Genomic DNA, 23359 nt, shown 5'->3' with positions numbered 1-23359 from the left:
TGGTTGGGCCTCCGCACTCCAGCGTTGGTGGTAACAACACCACTGGCGCTTACTGCAGCAAAGTCATCCCAAGGAGCAACAGCCCGGCGATGCTGCTGTGACGACGGCGCGGACACCCGGCTGATGGAACCACCATCCTGCTGCTTGGAAAGCCATAGCTCGTCCGTCCATTCAGCGAGCTGCAGGGGGTCAGTGAAATCGGACCCAGCAAGAAGCAGGCGGGTGTCATCAGTCATCTGCTCCAAAAACGCCTGTTCGAACAACAGGCAAGGCGGATGTCCACCCATGAGTGCTAACATCTCACTCGTGAGAACCGATGGCTGCTGATCACCCAGACCGTCCATATGGTGCAGCAGAGCCACGCGATCGCGACAGCTGAGCCCGAAGGTGCGCAGCAGCAACGCCCTCAGGGCTTCGTGCCTGCCAACAGCCGGCGGATTCTGCAGGAACGGCAGCAGCCACGATGCCGTCTCCTGGGTGAGAAAGTCCACCACGTAGAAGTAGTGGGTCACATCCGCAACGATCTGGCTGAGCTCAAACTGGGCCTCGTTGTGTGCGAACCACACATGAGGCTCCGTCGCCCAGAACACGGGCAGTTTAAGTGCGACCGCATTCTGCTGGGCGGGCGAGTCATCGAAGTTCTCGTAGGGGAGAGAAGAAATCCGAGAAACATTTGGATCGTCGGGGTCACCAAATGTAGTGAGACCGACAGGTTGAGAGAAAAGGTTTTTATTTTTTTTTAAAACGAACAAAAACCCATGAAGTTCGCGTATCTGTCTGCACTAACAATAATAGCTCCTGTTGCTGGGAGGAGCACTGACTAACTAACCGACACACCACGCGAAAACCAACACCCCACGGTCACATGACCACACCGACCAATGAAGAGGGTTCTGCCCTCTCCACACCACCAATAGGTGCCGCTACAAGCTGCAAGAAAAATCTGCTGGAAGAATTCAGTGGTTCAAGTAGCATCTGTGGTCGGAAAGGAATCTGGTTCAGTCCAGATGCAGGGTTTTTAATCGAAACTGCCAATTTATTTTCCTCACTGCTGCTTGAACTGTTGACGTCCTCCAACAGACTGCTTATTCCCTTAAAAGTATTATTTTTACTTTAATATTCACGACTAAAATTAATCTGCATAAATTGAATATCGTTTATTAATTAAATCTATGATTTGATATTAATATGACATTATTCAGTTGTTTCTTATCATCTCTACTCATTCAGACATTTAGAAACAGTGGAAAAGGCATCTGAGCTGTCAGAAGGCCACCCGGCAGTTCATGGGCAGGACCTGAGTTTCCTCCACCTGGAACATTGAACATAGAACAGTACGGCACAGCAACAGACCTTTCGGCCCAAAGTTTCTGTGTCTAACATGATGCCAAGACAAATGATTATGCACATATTTCTAGTTGGCACTCCCTGACTCACAGGAGTGAAATAGTCTAGAGTCGGCAAGTGTGACCACAGGCATCCAGATGAAAGTCAAACATGAGGCATGGGCAAAATCCACCTAAGTCCAGACAAATCTGCCTCAGCAACTGTTGATTATTAACCCATTCTTAATAAATAGGGAACTAACTTGGCCAGAATAAATATTCAAAATTGACTTTAGAAGTCTCTGAATCACCCAGCAAAAAACATGATAACTGGAGTAATTTTTAAGGTAATAAAAACAAAACTATGGAATCATACATGGAATAAAAGCAAGCTGTCGGAGTAACTCAACAGCAGACGACATGGACAGGTGATATTTTGGTTTGGCAAGCTTCTTCAGACTGATCAGTCCAATAGTCTAAAGAAGGGTCCCCACTTAAAACATCACCTATCCATATCCCCTGAGATGCTGCCTGACCTGCTGAGTTACTCCAGCACTTCATGTTTTTCTTTTTATAAAGTAGCATTTGCAGTTCTTTGTGTCTTCATCATCCATGGCGTCCTGTTTTAGGTAACCTTGGAAAGGTGAGTTAAATCCTCCTAACCACAAAACGTATGATATTAAAATGACATTAAAATACCTAATTGAAGAACGTTGGGACAAAAGTGTGACTTCACTCATTCAATATATTTTTATTTGTATTTATCATTTATCAATTTTCCATTGCTTTACTTCTTTCATTTTTTATTTCATTGTCTATTCATGTATTTATTTGTGGTTGTGTTGTGGTTTCAGTTGATTTCATAGGTGGACTTGATTCCTTCACCTGCCAAGCTCCCCAGAAACCCTCCCATGTACAGTTAACGCCTGTTTATCTGTAAGTAAGGTTTGCCGTTTAAATATACTAATACATAGGTGTAGGTACCAGATTAACAAGCAATTGGCTCCATTGCCTAATATGTGTTGTCTATATTACTAAAAGTTTGATTTTAACCACTTCCTGTTGTTCTGTATATTGATTGTAGAAAAAACGCTGCCACTTACGGCTGTGATTTTTGGCCATCCTACTCAGTCCCCCTTCGCTGCGCAGGACAAGAGGATTTTTCCCATTGATGAAAAATAAAAGAATAATTAGTGTTTAAAAAATGTTGAGATTCTCTCTCCTGAAGGTCACGCCCCTTCCAGAGGGACTATAAAACCCAGAAGTGTTGAGTGTCTCAGTCATTCTCTGCAAGATGGGGGAGAGAGAGGGTCACGTCTCTCAGTCTGAGCTGTGAATAACACTGAACACATGTCTACTAAACTGTGAATGGTTTTACTGACCTGTCAGTGCCCTTAATGTGGTTTGAAAATATAGTTTGGAAATGCTAAAGCTGTGTTGCCTTTGGTTTGGAAATGCTAAAGCTGTGTTGCCTTTGGTTTGGAAATGCTAAAGCTGTGTTGCCTTTGGATTGGAAATGCTAAAGCTGTGATGCCTTTGGTTTGGCTAAAGCTGTGTTGCCTTTGGTTTGGAAATGCTAAAGCTGTGTTGCCTTTGGTTTGGAAACGCTAAAGCTGTGATGCCTTTGGTTTGGAAATGCTAAAGCTGTGTTGCCTAATTAAAGTTGCCTTGCCTAATTAAAGTTGCCTTGCCTTCTATATAATTAAAAGTCTAATCATGATCAATTCCTGTTTGCGTTTATATTGATTTTAGAAAAAACGCTACCATGTACGGCTGTGATTTTAGGCCATCTTACTCAGAGTCCCCTTCCGCTCATCAGGTGCCAAGGATATTTCTCACCGATGAAAAATAAAAGAGTTATTAGTGTTTAAAAAATGTTGAGATTCTCTCTCTTGTCAATCACGCCATGAAAGCCACGCCCCTTCTGGTGGGAGAGGGAGGGACTGTAAAACCCAGAAGTGTGGGCATGGCTCAGTCTCTGCAAGATGGAGGAGGTAGAGGTTACAACTTGCTCTCTTTAGTGGCCTAGCACCCTGCTTGAAGTGGTAAGAAACTGCACTTGAATTTTGTGGCTTTGACCCCTGCTTGAAATGGAATTTCTGCCAGCCCACCAGCTGTGAGTGAGTGAGCTGCTAGCATAACAGGCTTGAGTTGAGCCGCTAGGCCAAGAATCCATTCGGCCCACAATGTCCATATTAGCCCTCTGGAAACCAGTCCCATCAGCACACAACACCCATACTAGCGCTCCAGAAGCCCCCCCCCCCCCCCCCCCCCCCCCACTGGCCGCCAATATTGGAATTGGTGGAGAGGTAGAATATTGCGTTGGGAGACCAGCCCTCCCAAGTGATGCTGGGACCCAACGAGTCCCAATTAGTCTAATATTACTTATTTCTTATTGTTATGTTTTAGCAAGCTCGAATCATTTTGCTACTCTTAAACTGGATAAAGACAAACTCAAAGACTGCACAAAAATAATTCCTATTGCAGGTCTATGTATTGATGTTGGAACTCTTATGGTATTGATAGAATTATAAACAGGACCGAGGAAACACTATGCACACAGGATTGTACAGCAGTTCATTATAACATATTTCCTTTGTATGTAGATACTTTATCCTCCTCTATATCCTGTTTTAAATATACCACATATGTATTAAAAATGGAAGCGTAAAGAAACAATCAGAATGTGCTTACCAAAATGGCGCAGTGGTCGAGTTGCTGCCTTAAAGGGCCAGAGACCCGGATTTGATTCTGACCAAGAGTGCTGTCTGCACGGAGTTTACATGTTCTCTCTGTGACTGCGTGGGTTTCTCCAGGCGCTTCGGTTTCCTCCCACTCTCCAAAGACGTATAGGTTTGTAGGTTGATTAGTTTTGGTAAAATTATAAATTGTCTCTAGTGTGTAGGGTAAAACTAGTGTACAGGTGATTGCTGGTCAGCGTGAACTTGGTAGGTTCATGGGCCTGTTTCCACATTGTATCTCTCAAAAGTCTAAAGATAATAGCATCAATAAGTTAACACTTTTAAATAACAATACAAATATACCTAAGAGTATGAGTTAAATTCTTAAAATGGTTCATATTTCTACCATCAAACTTTTCAGCGTCTGTCTTCGACCTTCTAGCTTGAGGGCACTCGCCTGAAAAATCTCGAGCTGGATCGACCGTCAGGATGAAACCGCGATCCGGATCGACCGTCTGCACACACACACACACACACACACATACACACACAAACACATCGCAAAGGCGGGGGCCAGGGAAAGCGGGGAAGCGCTGTCTGAAATTCACACCCGCGATGAATGGAAGGTAAAAGACGGCTGGCACAGTTACAGTAAGTCCTGGAGAGAGGGGAAGAGAGGGGGAGAGAAGGGGGGGAAGAAGGAGCGGAGACACTTTTAAGAAGCCATACAAATTTTAATAAAGTTTAGCGGGCATTTAAAATTACCGGTCGGTTTACTTACCTTTTTTTCTCAACAAGCTTTACCTTTGACTACCCTCGATTACCTTCGATTGCCTTTGGTTACTTTCGAATAACATGCCGACCTACTACAACCTACCTCGACTAAACCTACGAGTAAAAAAATGGCAACCTTTTTTTACTGGCGTCCATTTTTCAGCATGTTGAAAAATACGCCGCGACCTAGCTGAGGCCTCGAATAAGTGGGGACTACTCTCGAGCTTGAAAGAGAGGTACAAAGACCTCCTAGGCCCTCGTGTCGACCATGCTGTGAGTATGAGTCGAGGGCAAACTCTTCTAAACTCGCCAATTAGGTCGCCGCAGTGGGACAGGCCCTTTATTGATTGAGAATTGTTAATGTTACTGCCTGATAAAACTATTTAAAACACAAAGTGCTGACTCTGATCTTCCCCCACCATAATTATTGTTGGTTTATTAGTAGCACTTTATTACTGCCAAGTGTACCTTGAAAAACTTTATTTAGGTTTATTATTGTCACGTGCAGAGGTACAGTGAAAAGCTTTGCTTTGCATGATATTCCAAACAGATCTGATAATACTATACATAAATACAATGTCAAACGCAAGCACAATAGATCGACCAAAAGGGAATATACAGAGTACAGATTTTCGGTCTCAGCATTTTAGTGCAGTGTAGCACGTCATTTTCATAGACAGAGTACAATGTCCAAGGTGAATTGGACAGAAACCTGGCACAAGGACCATTCATAAGGCTGATAAGGGGGATTAAGCTGTAAGTGAGTCAGGTGGGTCGATCTTTTCAAGCTTCTATATTTCTGCTGGACAGGAGCTGGGAGAAGAAGGAATGACAGGGGCAGGAAAAAACTTTGATTATGTTGTCTGCTTTTCCGAGACAGCGTGAAGTCTAGATACAATCAGTGATTGGAACTATGGTCTGTGTGATGGACTGGGCTACATCTACAACTCTCTGCAATTTCTTGCAGTTTTGGGCTCAGCTATTCCCAAATGAAGTTGCCATGCAATCCGACGGTATGCCTGCTATGGTTTTGCATGTAATCCAGTCAAACCGTACCCACCATACAAGAATATAATCAAGCTGTATACAAGTACAACAGGTAATGCAAAGATAAAAAAATAACCAGAGTGCAGAATACAGTGTAACTGTGTTAGAGCTACAGAGAAAATGCAGATAAAAAAAGTTTAAAGGCCGCAATAGGGTAGGTTGTGAGATCGGGACCACGCACGTAGCCTATGAGTGGTCGGTTCAGCAGTCCAATAGCAGTGGGGAAGAAGTAAGCTCTGATCTGGCAGTACATGCTTTCTAGCTTTTGTATCTTCTGCGGGCGGGAGGGGGGGGGGGGGGGGGGGGGGGGGGGGGGGGGGGGGGGGGGGGTAAGAGGAGGGAATGTAAGTGGAATAGACACAGTGTGTAAATGATCCAACACCAAAATCAGGTGTTGGATCAGAGCACTAAAAGAAATTATTGACAGAAAGTGAAAAACATTTTGACAAGCCACTCTGAAATTCAATACTGGAGGAGTCATTCTAACCCACTTTAACATGGAGTCAGCAAGCAGTGCTCAGTTACAATTGCCTCTCTGCACTCTCTGACTGCTTTTCTGCTCACCATTTCAGCAACACATATTTTTCAGCAGTCAAGCTAATTCCAATTGCAGTTGGGGTCTCATCAATGCATTTTAAATTTGGAACGTAAGATGTCTTTGCAACCACATATGATCTTTATTGCAGAATTATACAGTGCCCAATCCATTGATGGCACTTTCCAGTTATAGGGGGAAGAAAACATTTTCTCTGAGAATTTTTGACTTTCTTTAATTAGGTTGGTGCATCTCATTATGTGTTCTCTTGCCCTATTAAATTCATACAGCACAGAAACAGGCCCAAAAGCCCAATTCATGCCAACCAAAATGCCCCATCTGAGGGGTAGTCCCATTTGCCCACATCCTATATCCCTCTAAGCCTTTTCAATCTATGTAACTGTTCAACTTGTTCCTCCTCATGCAAATTTTTTAACAAATTATCATAAACCTGTAGCCTCGGGTTAGTCAGCCATCTTTTCATAAAAACAGTTTCCCCTCTCTAGCCTATTTAACACCAGAGTTTAAACATTTTCCTTGTGTTTTTCTACAAAAGATACTTTGGAACCACTTTCAGCTCCAAAGTACAATTGGAGGGTAAGTATTAAAACACGAGCTTACATTAGTCAGTGCAATCCTTCAGGCAATGTAAGAGGTTTTAGTATGAATAATCTTTTGAAGTTACAAATAATCCTCTTTCGTTGATGTTTATTAACATAGTTCACGTTACCAGCAGAGCGCAACTTTCAACAACAATTTCTGGTCAGAACTGAAAGTGACTCCAAAGATTAAAGGCCTAGATGATATAAGACTGTGGATTGCTTGATCTTCCATGAAAACGTCAAGTGTATATTTAAGTCATTAGCCTTTAAAGAATTTAAAATGTATTCAAAAGAGTTCCCTTTAGCCCATAATCCATTCCATTTGAATGCTGTGTATTATGTTCATATTTGTTATTGGTTTCCTTTACATCAAGCCTCACACGTCTTTAAGTCAGCTCTCTATCCCTGAAGATTTATTTGACAGAATTCCATCAAGAATGGTGCTTACAATTTGTGATAATCTTCGGATCATGTCCCTTTCATTGGATGTCTGTTGTTTTAGGCAATCATAGAGAAGGAAGCATTGCTGAATTTGTCCAGTGACAGCAGTGACAGGAAGAAATGCACAGAAGGAAGATAGGAAATTTACAAAGGCTTTGAAATGGATGTCCAAGCAGATGACATTTGATATCAGCTTTTTGAAATTGAGATTAATTGTATTAATTTAAAACTAATTTGATAAGGAGTAAGAAAATCTCCCCAGGAGTTAACCAACTTTCTTTTATTTTTATCCACGGACAACAGATAATAAGTTCTCAGCACATTGTCCATGTCAGAGGTTTGCTCTGAATCTCCACATCGATGAACAAAAATTAAAAGATTGAAAACCATTTTATTTCAAAGGCAAAAAACAACACGTCAATCAAAAACAAGGTATTTAAAGAGATCAATAGAAAGATTAAACGAGAACTTACCGTTAGACGTTTGATCTTTATTTTATGAGAAGTTGAAGTGAGGGAATACGTGAAGAGCCCGCCAGTCCGCATGCGCATCAATCTTCAGAGCAGCTGTATGAAACCACAGACTAGTTGCTGAACTTAAGCTATAGAAAGATTAACGACCTTAGAACTACAGAATGATCTTTATGAGAAGTAGGGTAGGGAGTGGAGGGCACGTATTCCCTCACTTCAACTTCTAATAAAATAAAGATCAAACTTCAAACGATAAGTTCTTGTTTAATCTTTCTATTTTATTTTGAAGTCACGTGCGTGACTACGTGGAGACTTCAAAGCTCTGTGGTTTCATGCAGTAACCCAATCTGTGTGAAACACTTAAACAGATAAACCATTAATGGTAGAAAAAACATGGGTTATTAATACCATGATGCGAACTGGCATACATGGCCATTGTTCTTAACCGGACCATAGTCCCAATTGACTTTGAGTTAGACAATAACTCATGCAACACTGTGCAGAATTCTATCTGCAAATATCCAGACATATTCAACCAAATTTTATAATTTATTAACATGCACTATGTAAACCTCTTGCTGTATGATGAAAGGGAACTATCCATTCTATTGGCAGCTAATGAGCCATCAGCAATATCTTGAGACTATTGAATAACAATAAAGAAATTATCTTTCATCTCATAGGTACTAGCAAGCTCAGTGCACTTGTTTACCCAATGACACCCCTAATCTCTGCTCTGGTGGGTATGCTGTCAACTTCAAATGTACGCAATCATGTCCATTTTGCCTTTGAGATCATTCCCATAACAAGCTACCCTAATGTAAGTTATGACCCAGAGACTGAGCCAGAGATTGAGTAAGGACTGTGTTCTTTGTGCTGAGATCAGTTACTGAAAGCATAATCATCTTAAAAATACTGCTCCCATTAAGAATATAGTAGAAGAATATTTGCATAATAATTTACTGATATACATCGTACACTACAATGAGTGTAGGCTTTTAGAGTGGCCATTTAAACGACACCCTGCATAACGTTAGTGAACAGCGGGTGAATAACCAATCATTTATTGTCCCACTTATGGTACTATAGAGCATGACAAAGCAGCACAAGCTGTGTCAATTGTGCTATCACATAAACGTTTCTCTAGGCTCAAACTGAAATCCACACAAACCTCTGTTACTTCCGTTTAAAAGTAACTCATATATTTTGTTCACAAGCTTCCCATACAATCGTGCAGAGCTAGCTGCCAGAGAAGACAGGCTGACCCGGCCATCACTCGTGACCGAGTAAATAGGAGTTGCTTCAGCCGCCTTACCATGGCCTGAATGAATAGGCAAAATTGGCACTATTAAATTTCATGTTGCCTCATTCTTAATATCGCAAGGGGTAACCCCTAAGTTTTATCAGCAGCAAATTTAGCAAATTATCTAAAACTCGATGACACAATGCCCTTTGATCTGAGTAGGGCAGCGTTAGCTTCCACCACTGGCTTTGTTATCAAAACACCAGATAATCGGTGCCTCATGTGTATAGATATGGCAAAGTATGTATCTTGAAGATCAATTCTCTGAATCAGTTAATTGCTGAAAGCCAATCATCCATCTTAAACTGGGTAACTAAACACATGATCAGATTAGCCAAATCCTAACCTGATTCGGCATGCTCCATGTTTCTATAATCTTGAGAAGAATCAAAAATATACCCTTCTTGTTCTTGGCCAGACCACTCATCCTCTGTGAGATGTCACTGATTCCACTTGGAACCACCGTTCCTCTATTGACCATACGGACGGAAAATTATTTGGCTTCTCTTGCCGCGGAAGATGCATTATCTAGTTATTCATACATTTCACGGATAACATATAACCAGAACCTTATGACTGGTGCTGAAAACACAGTCTCCCCTTGATGTGGGAATATGAGTTCCCTGTCAACTCTTGACTATAAGAGTCACCACGAATTCGCAGCGTTCTTACTCAGAGTGGAATTTAGCATAATGCAAGCCTGAATCAGGAATTGCTTCGCAGCCCTCTGACTGAAACCACTTGTCTGAGTCGGCAGAGTGCGCAACACAATCTCTTCGACCCGCCACTCAATCAGGAATACTGGCATTGAGAGCCTACAGATTATTATAAATACATTTTTGATTCACAACATGAACCTGCAGGTCAGATAAAAATATTATATGCCAGACCAGCTTCCTTCTGGTAGCTACCCATCCCAGAGAGGAAGTTGAGGGAGATTTCAACTATTTCATTCTACTGAGCAGCCTGATAGACTCAATTACAGATGTTGAGGCAGTGCTCCCCTGGTCAATATGCCCCATACGGCCAGCCAGTTCCATGATGGTGTACCCTGAACCAGGGTAACCAAGCTGTTCCTACTTGAAACTTACAGAGGTTACTATGCAAGGCACCCAGCCAATGTCTCTGCATCAACCTGATCTTTCCTAGAGACAGTGAAAATATACTAGACAGCCCATGCTGCCAGTAAACCCAAACCTAGGCCAACAGACTGCTCCATTTCGGAGTTTTATGGAGGTTAATAAAGAGACCTTACCTGCCAGCGTCTCTGAACCCGGGTAGATCTGCTTGTTGGAGCTTCAGCGAAGTTCCATTTGCAGACCCTGTCTGACCACATCTCCTTCAGCTGGTGTGATGTTAGGTAGCTGATGTCGCTCACCAACTCCACTTGTAGTGGATTGCCTGTCCCTGAGGAAACAGCAAATTTAGAGGCAAGAGCAGGCAGCTCTTCCTTATGCGACTCTTGTACATCATGCATTAAAGCATGGGATTCCGGCACATACTCATGTTCGGAGTCAGCTTCATACTGATCTCCGACACTCCCCTCGACATGGTAGGGGAAAGACTGCAACCCTGAACCAGGCTTTGCCACAGGCGTATGACTCAAACTGCCTGTGTATGCCTCCGTAATACGAAGAATATTTTGTGCCACCATCTCTGACACTACCAGACTGATTCCTGGGATGTCAGGACTTTCATATGAAGAAAGACTGGATAGACTCGGCTTGTACTCGCTAGAATTTAGGAGATTGAGGGGGGATCTTATAGAAACTTACAAAATTCTTAAGGGGTTGGACAGGCTAGATGCAGGAAGATTGTTCCCGATGTTGGGGAAGTCCAGGACAAGGGGTCACAGCTTAAGGATAGAGGGGAAATCCTTTAAGACCGAGATGAGAAAAACATTTTTCACACAGAGAGTGGTGAATCTCTGAAACTCTCTGCCACAGAAGGTAGTTGAAGCCAGTTCGGAGTGGGAGGAATATTGCAACCCTGAAGCAGGTGTCGCTACAGGCGTATGACTCGAACTGCCCGTGCATGCCTCCATAACACGGAGCATATTTTGAGCCACCATCCGATGAAGGGAGTGTTGGAGATGGTGCCAAAAAATATGCTCCATGTTACGGAGGCATGCTCAGGCAGTTCGAGTCATACGCCTGTAAGCAATACCTGGTTCAGGGTTGCAATATTCCTCCACAAATTTTTCAGTTACTACCTTGTGTAATTAGAATGTGTCCCCAAGGATTAATTTCTATCCCAGTATATATTAATCCATTCTATAGAATTGCCATCTTTACAAAGCATTTTATTCTAATTCAACCAATTGAAGCTACTGCCAATTTCACTCCTTGATCACAGAATCTGGCAACTAGAATATCACATTAAACCGAGGGGCAATGCTCTTCTGAGATTTGTTGAGGGCTTTACTAAATATTTTATGCTTGATCTGGGGGAGTTTGATTGTAAGCCTAGGTTTCCATAAATGGGAAGTGCTTCATTCCTAAACACTAATGTTCCTTAAGGGTGTATATCAGGGAAATAGAAATGTTCTCCTGAACTCCTTTCTGTACATATTTGCTCTCAGTGTAATCCAGTTATTCCATCACCTGCCCACCTTGTCCTTTGCAAAAAGTTGGCATATTAAGTTAGTTTCATTTGCCTGCATTTGGCCCATTGCCCTCAAAACATTTCCTGCCATATATCTATCCAAATATCAATTGGTCATATATGTGTCTGCCCCTATAGCTTCCACTGGCAATTCATTTCAGATACAGACTACTCTCCGAGTGCAAATATTGCCACTAAGGACCCTCTTAACTATCTCCCCTCTCATCTTGAGTCTATACTTTCTAGTTTTATATTCCTCTATCATAGAAAAAAGCCCCTGAGCATCCACTTCATCCATGACTCTCATAATTTAGTACACCAATATAAGGGCACCACAATGCCTCCTAAGCTCCAAAGAAAAAAAGTCCCAGCCTTCCAAACACTCCCTATAATTCAAGCCTGCAAGCCCAGCTAATATCTTAGTGTTTCTTTTCTGCACACGTTTTACCTTAATGACATACTTCCTATAGTTGGGTGACCAGAACTGCACACAGTGCTCCAAGTATGGACTCATCAATGACGTGTGCAGCTGCATCATGATGTCCCAACTTTTGTACCCTTCCCCATCAAGTCATCCTTATCACACTGACTCGCCACTTTTGGGGAATCATGCAGCCATACTCCCAGAATCTCATTCTTATTTGTTAGAGGTGCCTAAATTTTGCTTCCATTCATTGAATTGAAATGTATTGTTAAATGATAATAGTGAAAAGGATATTGTAAACCAATACTAATGTTGCACAGGAGTAGGGACTGAAACCCATGGCCATTTTTCATTAATTAGGAACTAAAGATCGAGTTGTCACATATTACTCTTTGGAAGCAGTTAAATGTTGACTGCTCGTGTTATTTGCATAAACAAGAAATATACCAAGGAGTAAAAAAAGATGGCGACATGATACTGATTAAAGTGAATTAGAGAATGTATGAAATATTAAACATGGAAACAATTGTCGCATGTAAGATAAATCTGCACAAAAATTATTTTTTTCCACATTCTTCCAATAGGATTGGAGACGATTAGAGAAGTTATAAAGATTTGCATGTTCTTAATTGGTGGACTTGATTGGAAAATGAATTTTCTTAATTTGATATTTTTCCTTTCATTCAGTAAATTATTGTTTCAGTACATTCGTGGTTTTGGGTAGCAAATACCTTAAGTGATAAAAGAGATAAAATAAAATGTCACAAAATACACTTTTTAGAATTTTATTTTTCTGACAATGTGCTCTTTCACAAAATTAGCGGTTGACAAGCATATTATGTGTAGTGTGGCAGTGATTAGTAATTTATTTTATTAATGTAGATATAAATAGCCAAATGACGAACTTTGCACATAGGACATTTGTTAACAAAGATTTTGGGAATGAATTTCAATTTTAGCAGGAAAGAGAAATTGAGTAGCTTTGAATCTTCAGTCTGTTATATGTGATGTATAAAGATGATCAATTTACTCCTGCCAGTTTTACACCATTTATTTATCTAAGGTTTAATGGAAGAGAATTACTGTAAAGTCGCACCATATGCTTGCAGTATTAATGACAAGACCTGGAATAGCTTATTCAGCTTTGCCTCAATTCTCATCTTAAAGGATGATCTTCAGAAATGAATTTTCTGGTCTTATAACATCTTCTCTTGAATTAGTTTGAAAAAATCTGACTCGTTGCTCATAACGTTAAATATTTAATCCTACCGTAGCAATGTCTGTTTTTCTGTAGGATTTACTGAGCAGCAGTCTGAAGCAGGAAGCCATATTATTTTTCCTGCTCCTTTGACCCAGCCCCTGAGGCGAACCTTGGCAATAGCAGACTCAATACCAGTGGCATTTCTTATCCCTTATAGGAATGTTTTTAGCAGACTCCTCTCTTCTCACTGCAAAGTACAATATTAATGACTAATGATATATAATCGCATCATTGATATTAACAAATTATAAAGAAAATCATGCTAACATAACAATCCATAATTACTGTTGACAGGTTTTAGATTGGGCAGTTTTTGATCTTGCATAGAGCATATTCCTCAATAATACGTATGAACTGTGCTTGCAGTCCCCATCACTAATGCTGAGGCAATGTTGATATAGGAGCAGACGATTGAAGATCAACAACTTCTGATTGTACTATCGCCTTTATCTCATGGGATGTTCAAAGCCCATATAATGGCAAATAGAATTATAAGCTGAGGTATCATTTTTAATTTCCTCGGTAAAAATCACAGTTGGAGATAGTCATGCATGTACAAGTAGGTAATGCGCTGTCCGATTGATGTATTCCCTACTTAATGCTAAAAATTGAGAACATTTTACTTCTAAAAGCGCACGTTGATGCAGCTGTGTCATCAAGTAGCTTAGCACAGCAATACACAGTGAATCAGACTCCAGAGTGGCAACATAGGAGCTTCGTAGAGTCATAGAGTTGTACAGTGTGGAAACAGGCCCTTCGTCCCTACTTGCCATACTGACCGAGATGTCCCATCTAGACTAGTCCCACCTGCCTGCATTTGGCACATAACTCTCTAAACCTATCCTATCCATGTATCTTTCTAAATGTTTCTGAAACACTGCAATAGTACCTGCCTCAACTATCTCTTCCGGAAGCTACAATGCATGTAATCTTTCAACTGATGTCTTGAAATACAGTAACAATCTACAGCCCCAGCAGTAATGCCATCATGTTTGTGTGGAACTGTGATGATCTACCTCTGTAATTATCCAGAAGTTGGTATTCTCAAGGAATCCAACAGTGAAGCCCAAACTTACACTGATTTCAAAGAAGAAATGTAGGAAATTGTAGATGCTACCAGTTTAGACCAAGTGTCATTCAATCAGGTCAAAATATTTGCATGGAGAAGGACAGCTGTGATAGAGAATGGTAAGAATAAAGTAATCGGCATGTGATGCCGCTGTTGTTGGGCAAGGGATGAAGGATGAAGGCAAGAATGGAGGGATTGGTCAGGTAGATAATAGAGAGGGATCAGCAGAGGGAATTTGTAAGTGAAGGAGGATGAGTTTAGTTTGTGCATGGTAAAATTAAAGTTACCCATCTGGAGAAAGATGGACATTCCTACCTCTTCAGCAGTGAGCCAGTTTAGTTGAGTTTAGAGATACAGCATGGAAACAGGCCCTTCGACCCACCAAGTCACCGCACACCAGTGATCCCTGCACGGTAGCACTATCCTACACACTAGGGAAAATTTACAATTCTTACTGAAGCCAATTAACTTACAAACCTGTACGTCTTTGAAGTGTGGGAGGAAGCCGGAGCTTCCAGAGAAAACCCACGCGGTCACTGGGAAAACGTACAAACTCCGTACAAACAGCACCCGTGGTCAGGATTGAATCTGGCTATCTGTCGCTATATGGCAGCAACTCTACTGCTGCACCACTGTGCTGCCCAACCAGATAGTATGAAGCCTCTTAACTGTTGTTATAGCAGGTAAACTCAAATTCAAAACCAACCTAAGGTCTGGTTCAGATTTTGGCAATGTATGTTTCCTGGTACTTGTGCAGTATGCATATTATTGCCATTTGTCAACACATGTGTGAGTAAAACCAAGTCCAATCCAATTATTTGGGGTGAAGGCAGGAGTATGGGGTTGAGAGAAAAAGATAGAGCAGCCATGATTGAATGGCAGAGTGGACGTGACAGGCCACATGGCGCCTAAAAATTATGAACATGAAGTCTTACTGGATGCAGGCTGGAACTTCACTGAGAAATTCTGAATGGCAATTGAAATTGTGCAAACCATCTCATTTCTGTACTTATGATGAAAGGAAGGTTATTGATGAAGGAATAAGATGCAAATGGATCCAGGCCATGTTTCTGATAAGCTCCTACAATAATGTCCAGAGATGACTGTCCTCCAACAACCACAATCTCCATTATTTAGGCACGTTATGCCGCATTTGGTGTATTGTGAGCAATATTGGACACCATATCTGAGGAAGGATGTGTTGGCTCTGGAGAGGGTCCAGATGAGGTTTACAAGAATTATGCCAAGAATGAGTGGTTAACATATGATGTTCGTTTAACGGCACTGGGCCTGTATTCGCTGTAGTTTAGAAGAATGAGGGGGGACCTCATTGAAACGTACAGTATAGTGAAAGACCTGGATAGAGTGGTTGTGGAGAGGATGTTTCCACAAGTAGGAGAGTCTAGGACTAGAGTTTATAACCTCAGAATTAAAGGACGTTCTTTTAGGAAGGAGATGAGGAGGAATTTCTTTAGTCAGAGGATGGTGAAGCTGTGGAATTATTTACCACAGAATGCTGTGGAGGCCAAGTCAATGGATATTTTTTCAGGCAGAGTTAGATAGATACTTGATTAGTACGGGTGTCAGGGGTTATGGGGAGAAGGCAGGAGAATGGGGTTAGGAAGGAGGGATGGATCAGCCATGATTGAATGGCAAAGAAGACTTGATGGGTTGAATGACCTAATTCTGCTCCTATCACATGACCTTATGCCTCTAATCAGTGGAGAGCATTTCACTTGGTTTTTATTAATTTCAGCTTAACTTGAGTTGCGTGATGTAATATTCAGTCAAAAGCACCATTGATATCTGGAGTTCTGCTTTCTGTCCATATTTAGTCTAGGTCAGTGATGAGGACTGTAACAAAGCGGTACAGACAAGAGTAAGTCTTTGCATTAGTGAGCAGGTTATTGATGAAACAGTACTACTGACTAGCTGTTTGCAATATCGTTCATTGTTGTGCTGATGTTTAAGAGGGGCTGGTTAGTTGATAATTAATTGCATCAAATATGCCATGTCTTTTGTGATGGGAGATACTTGGACAATTTTCACATTTTTGGTTAGATTCCAGTATTGTAATTGTACTGGATCAGCATGGCTCAGCTGGTTGTGGAGCACACGACCTTAGTATTGCACATGGAATGTTGTCTAGTTACAGATAGACATAAAGTGCTGAAGTAACACAGCAGGTCAGGCAGCAGCTCTGGAAAAAAAGGATGGGTAACATTTCAGGTCGGGACCCTTCTTTATATCTGTAGCCACGTTGAGCTAATGTTTGGTACCATATACAATAAAAACAGAAAATGCTGGAAACACCCAGCAGATCAGGCAGCGTATATGAAGAAACACGATTAACGTGTGAGAAGTAATGACCCTTTTGTCGAAATTCACTCAATAAATGATTCCACTTGGAGTGACCACTTAATTGTGGGGATTTCAGGAGGAAGCCAAGATGGATCTGACTAAAGGTCCATAAGAGCCTTGTCTATACTGCTCACATTCTTCACTCCATCATTATTGAGTTTGAAGATGTGCCAGAAGCTACACCCTTTTAGCTCTATAATTGCTCACCAGCATTAAAGGCGAATGGTGAAATGGAGTCCAATTCATTGGTTGTGGAATTGCTTGGTTCGATTCCATGCTGCTTTTGTTTGTAGCAAAGCTGTTATCCTGCTTGCATCTTCACCATGTTGGGATCTCATTTTTACACTATGTCAAGTGCTTCTATTGCCATTCCCTTCACTCCCAGGCTTGATGGACTGAGGCACATGCTGTATTCTGGTGGAGCACAGTTCTTCTACTAATGACATTATGCCCCATTGCTTCCAATATTAAGCTGTTGCATCTTGTTCTGAATCTTATGCAAAGGCAATGTCACATTAAACGAGGATGTTGCCAGGACGAGAGAGTCTGAGCTATAGGGAGAGGTTGAGAAGGCTGGGACTCTATTCCTTGGAAGGCAAGAGAATGAGGAGTGATCTTATAGAGGTGTATAAAATCATGAGAGGAATAGATCGGGTCGGCGCACACTTTAAAAAAAGTCTCTTGCCCATAGTAGGTGAAATGAGACCAGAGGGTATCATCTTAATGAAGGGGAAAATATTTAATAGGGATCTGATGGGTAAGTCTTTCACACAAAGGCTGGTGGGTTTATGGAACAAGCTGCCAGAGGAGGTAGTTAAGGCAGGGACTATCCCAACATTTAAGAAACAGTTGAACAGATACACGGATAGGACAGGTTTGGAAGGATATGGACCAAACGCAGGCAGGTGGGACTAGTGTAGTTAGGACATGTTGGCTGATGTGAGCAAGTTTTGCTGAAGGGTCTGTTTCCACACTGTATCACTCTATGACTCTAAACAATGAAAGGTGTCCTTGGAAGGAGGACACGACTTCTGCTCCACAAGAACTATGTGGCTTTCAATGATACAGTGAGTGTGCGAACACCAAGGACAATGTCAATTATGTTTATACCTAGTGTTGACACACTCACTGCCCCTCGTAGATCCTGTGTTAGAATCATAGAGTACAGAAGGATGCTATTTGGCCCAACAAGTCTGAGCCTGCTGTCTATATCAATAACTAATAATAAAGAATAGTGCGGCACGGTGGCGCAGCGATAGAGTTACTGCCTTACAGCGCCAGATCCCCGGGTCCCAGGTTCGATCCTGACATCGGATGTTGTCTGTCCAGTTTGTACATTCTCCCTGTGACCTATGTGGGTTTTCTCCGAGATCTTCGGGTTCCTCCCACACTAAAGACGTACATTGTAGGTTAATTGACTTGGTATAAATGTAAATTGTCCTTAGTGTGTGTAAGGTAGTGATAATGTGCGGGGATTGCTGGTCGGTGCAGACTCGGTGGGCCGAAAGGCCTGTTTTCGTGCTGCTCTAGTGTTGCCCACCATATATTTAATTATTTATTTTTTGAAAGCCACAAGGGAACCCACCTCTACGATATCGCCAGGCAGTGCAAGAGGATTTTCTTAACATCTATCTTCTATCTATCTATCTATTTATTATATAAAACTGTGTGCCTGCCGGAGTCCGTCCGTCTGGCTGCCGGCTGCCTTTCTTCCTTTGATTTCTTGCTACCCTGAAACCAGACACAGAATCACCGAGATCTTTTCCATTTTGGTAGTGATTTCACTTTTCTTTCTAAGTATCCACTCCTGATTACATTTCGTCGTGTTTATGTACACATTTTTAATCAAATCCTTCTTCTCCCCCCCAAATTTCAAAAGAAAACTGCTTCTCACCCATAGAAGCAGCCCCAGCCCCAGCACCTGGTGAACGTTCCATCGTGTGATGTCACAATGCCCAATGCTCAAAGACATTGTTGCCATAGAGGGAGTACAGAGAAGGTTCATCAGACTGATTCCTGGGATGTCAGGACTTTCATATAAATAAAGACTGAATAGACTCGGCTTGTACTCGCTAGATTTTAGTAAATTGAGGGGGTATCTTATAGAAACTTACAAAATTCTTAAGGGGTTGGACAGGCTAGATGCAGGAAGATTGTTCCAGATGTTGGGGAAGTCCAGAACAAGGGGTCACAGTTTAAGGATAAGGGGGAAATCTTCTAGGACCGAGATGAGAAAAACATTTTTCACACAGAGAGTGGTGAATCTCTGGAATTCTCTGCCACAGAAGGTAGTTGAGGCCAGTTCATTGGCTAGATTTAAGAGGGAGTTAGATGTGGCCCTTGTGGCTAAAGGGATCAGGGGGTATGGAGAGAAGGCAGGAACAGGATACTGAGTTGGATGATCAGCCATGATCATATTGAATGGTGGTGCAGGCTCGAAGGGCCGAATGGCCTACTCCTGCACTTAATTTCTATGTTCTCCTCACCCCTCCCTCTCCCCTCCCACCCCCACCCGCTCCCTCTCCTCCTCCTCCTACCCCTCTGTCCCTCTTCCATCACTCACTCTCCCTACAGCGGCCCTGCAGCCTCCTCTGTGTTTTTTATGTAGTTTTTGCTATTTTATGTTGGGGTGTGGGGGGGCGGGGGTGGGGGTGGGAGGGGGGGGGGGAACTCCCTCCCCACTCTTCTCCTCACCTCTCCCCCCTTCCCTCTCCACTCTGGAGGAGCCCTGCCCCACTGCTGCTTTGCTGCCCCTCTGCTGCCCCACGGCCCCCTCCCCCTTCTCAGGGCTCCTCCTCCCCATGCCCTCCCCCACATCTCTCTCCCCATCCCCCTCTTTCTCATCGCCCCCTACCCCGCTCTCAGTGGAGAGATAAGTTTTATTTCGCTCACAGCCAAATCTGTTGGACCTCCCGTTTCCTCCTCTTCCTTCCCCACTCCACCTCCTTCCCCTCCCTCTCCCCTCCCCACTCTCATCTCCCCCCCCTCCCCCCACCTGTGTGTTTGGGGGTCCTTTTATTGTGAGTGTGATGCCGCATCCCCCCCCCCCCCCCCCCCCCGCAAACGCCGTTGGGGAAACAGACCCAACGGGTCTGCACTTGTTCCAGTAGCTCTTAAGATTCTCTTATTTTATATCCGTTATGTCCAGTCCCCAAAGGGACCTGCCTCTCACCATCCAGTCTGTCCAGACCCTTCATTATTTGATATACTTTTATTTAATCTCCTCTCGGTATCTCTGCAAAAAGACAACATTCCCGACCTTAACAATACATCCTTGTAACTGTAATTCATTATCCCAGGGAACATTCTCATAAATCCTTTCTACACCCTCTCTAACATCTTCGCTTCCCTCCTATAAATGTGATGAGCGGAATTGAACTTAATACTCCCTGAGGCTGAGGCTTATATTTTTTAATATAAAGTCCAGCATAACTCTTCTGTTCTTATACTTTGTACATTTGTTGAATTGTGTATTGCCTTATTCACTGCTTTCCAAACTTGCTCTGCAATGCACATATAGGACTCTACACTTTTACAACAGCTTTTATAACATCATTTTATATTGGCTCTCTTCATTCTTTCTACCAAAGTGCATCACTTCATAATTCTCAGGATTCAATTTGAGATGCCATGTGCCTGTCCATTTCAGCAGCATGGGTATAATTCAACTACCATCTATTCTCAGGACTCAATCACCGGTTCATTACCTAAAAATATTGGGTGATGGACAATGAATGACCACCCAGAGTACATTCTGTGCTCCTGCTACTCGTAATGCTATTTCTGGGTGTTATTCAATGCCAAGGAGCACTGGTTTATTAGTTGCGGGATACCACTGCTTGACTCATTCGGTGCTGAGGACTGCCAGGTTCTCTCCTTGACAAATACGTAATTGTACCATCAGATTTCTTGGTTCAATCCTGATTGGAGAGGCCAGAATCAACAATAGTGAATGAGGAATCAGGGATGTTAGCTGCAGGTATGATTGTGTGAAGATATCGATAACCGGACGCGACGCCGACAGACAAGAGGCCGAAGCAAAGACGCCGAATAGAAATGAGGCTGAAACGCCAATGAACCGAAAGAGTCCGAAGACGAAACGCCCACTAACCGAAACGATGGGACGCCTAAATGCAAACTAACCGAAAAGGCGGGACGCCTAAAAGCCAACGAACCGAAAGGATGTGTCGCCTAAAAGCAAACTTGCCGAATGGCCGTTCTGTCGAAACACCATGTACAGCGTCTCTTGTGGGCATGCATTACATGAAGCCGATGAAATGAGACAACTGTTACACCAAAGATAGACACAAAATGCTGGAGTAACTCAGCTGAACAGGCACCATCTCTGGAGAGAAGGAATGGGTGACGTTTCGGGTCGAGACCTTTCAGACACACCCTGAAGAATGGTCTTGGCACGAAACATCACCCATTCTTTCTCTCCAGACATGCTGCCATTTTTGTGCGTGGGAGCTTGGGTGCGTTCCACAAGCACCGAGACGATAATAAATAAACCATCTGTCCCTGCGGCCGGGGTGAATCACCCGATGTGGGTGTCAAAGTCCGGGGGTCAGAGGGGGGGAAATCACCCTGGTGTGGAGGTTGGGGTCTGATGGCGGTACATCGCGGTCAGTGACTGTGAGGCGTCCCATGTGTGGAGACGGAGAGAGAGAAGGGGAGAGAGAGAAGGGGGAGAGAGCGGGGGAGGGGGGTAGAAGGGGGAGAGAGAGAGAGAGAGAGAGAGAAAGAGAGAAGGGGGAGAGAGAAGGGAGAGAGGGGGAGGAGGGGAAGAGAGAGGATGGGAAGAAAGAGGAGGAGAGGGGAGTGGGGAGAGAGGAGGAGAGAGAGAAGAGGAGAGAGAAATGGAGAGAGAGAGGAGGAAAGAGAAGAGGGCAGAGAGAGGAGGAGAGCGAAGGGAGAGAGAAGGGAGAGAGAGAGAGGGGGAGAGAGTGAAGAGGGGAGAGAGAAGGGAGAGACTGGAGCGTGGGGTTCATTTTCCCACACAAGCCATAGGTGACTGGGCAGTCTGAACCCAAGCACCAAGTTGAAAGCGGCCGAAAGTGTGCATTCCTCGGGACCTCTCCCACGGCCACCCTCCACGGGCTGTGGGTCGGGTGGAGCAGAGGTTTGGGACAATGTACATGCCTTCACAGTGATGTGATGGACGCGGGGGACTGGACCAATCACTGACAAGTCCCGCCCCCCGACAACGTCATGTCCGTTATTGGACTTTTCTGTTGAACGGCTGTCGGTCCTTTGACCTGTAGGCGCCGCCGCCTTTCGGGTAGGTGGCATTGCGACAGAACGGCCATTCGGTAAGTTTGCTTTTAGGCGACGCAGCCTTTCGGATAGTTTGCATTTAGGGATCCCATCCTTTAGGTTAGTAGGCGTTTTGTCTTCGGACTCTTTCGGTTCATTGGCGTTTCGGCCTCGTTTCGGCTTCTTTGCCTCGGCCTCTTGTCTGTCGGCGCCACGTCCGCACATGGAAGATATCAATCACGCTGCTCTTCAACTAGTCTGCCAGCTCTCCCACTTTGCACACCGGCCCTCAAGTAACGCACAGGAGAATTTTCAAGATTGACTGCGCTGCATGATTCTTTGCTGTACCCAGGTACAACTCCTTGGTTAATACCAAGTGATCTGACAGTTTTTGTGGCTCTGTTTTAATGTAACCATTCCGATACAACTGAATGGCTTACTAGACCATTTCAGAGGGTAGTTAGAAGCCAACAATATTGCTGTGCGCTTCAGGGGCAAAGGCAATAATTTTCATCCCAAAGAGTGAATCAGATGAATATTTATTGACAAACCAATATAATAGTCATCATTACCCAGAGTAGCGGTTTTTTTTTTAATTATTTGACATTTGTTTCTTGGGTGATGAATTTACACATGTATTTCTGTAGTTATGGTATTCGGATTATTAGTTCAGGTCTCGAAACTACCCCAGTAATATAACAAATAATCCACCATATTCTGTCAAAGCAATTCATGCTTTTGCAGTCAATTCAACACTTTCAATAGTTAACTCATCTATTTGTTCAGAATGGTCCCAACCCAAAATATCACCTATATTTTCCAGAGATACTGCCGGATTCATTGAGTTATTCCGGCACTTTGTGACCTATTTGTTCAATTCAGATAGTAGATTGTGTTTTTGACATCATTGGGAAACTGCACCAAGCTTGAAGTTGAGTTGGTTAGGCCAGGTTTCTAAGTTTCCAGTAAAATTAATGTGCAGAATTACTAATATAAAGTTTCCCATGAATCAGTGCAAATCTGAGAGCTTAGTGGTTTTTTTTTAAATTGTTGCCATAAAATATATTACCGTCTGTCTAAAATGCACTGGATAGGCATTTTTAACAGGCAAGTTTAATTACAGTGCAGTCCTCTGCTTCATCTGATTGAAAATTACTGAACATATCTTCAAAATTAGGCATTGAAACTATTTAATAACCATTTACT

At 42.9% G+C, this 23359-nt stretch overlaps 1 protein-coding gene across 3 annotated transcripts in view; it reads left to right on the top strand.

Moving 5' to 3' along the window:
* The window catches only part of LOC129696263 (sodium/potassium-transporting ATPase subunit beta-1-interacting protein 3), a 415153-nt gene that overhangs the window by 378001 nt on the left and 13793 nt on the right, over nucleotides 1-23359 (top strand). The window contains exon 6 of one of the 3 annotated variants that reach the window (XM_055633990.1): nucleotides 2180-2261. The exons of the other annotated variants lie outside the window; for them this stretch is intronic. Within the exon in view, the coding sequence (XP_055489965.1) occupies nucleotides 2180-2261 (82 nt within the window). The remainder of the gene's footprint in view (nucleotides 1-2179; nucleotides 2262-23359) is intronic. 3 annotated transcript variants of the gene reach the window in all.

This window comes from Leucoraja erinacea, chromosome 4 (genome assembly GCF_028641065.1).
Source record: "Leucoraja erinacea ecotype New England chromosome 4, Leri_hhj_1, whole genome shotgun sequence".
NCBI lineage: Eukaryota > Metazoa > Chordata > Chondrichthyes > Rajiformes > Rajidae > Leucoraja > Leucoraja erinaceus.
This window is presented reverse-complemented; position numbering and strand designations above follow the sequence as displayed.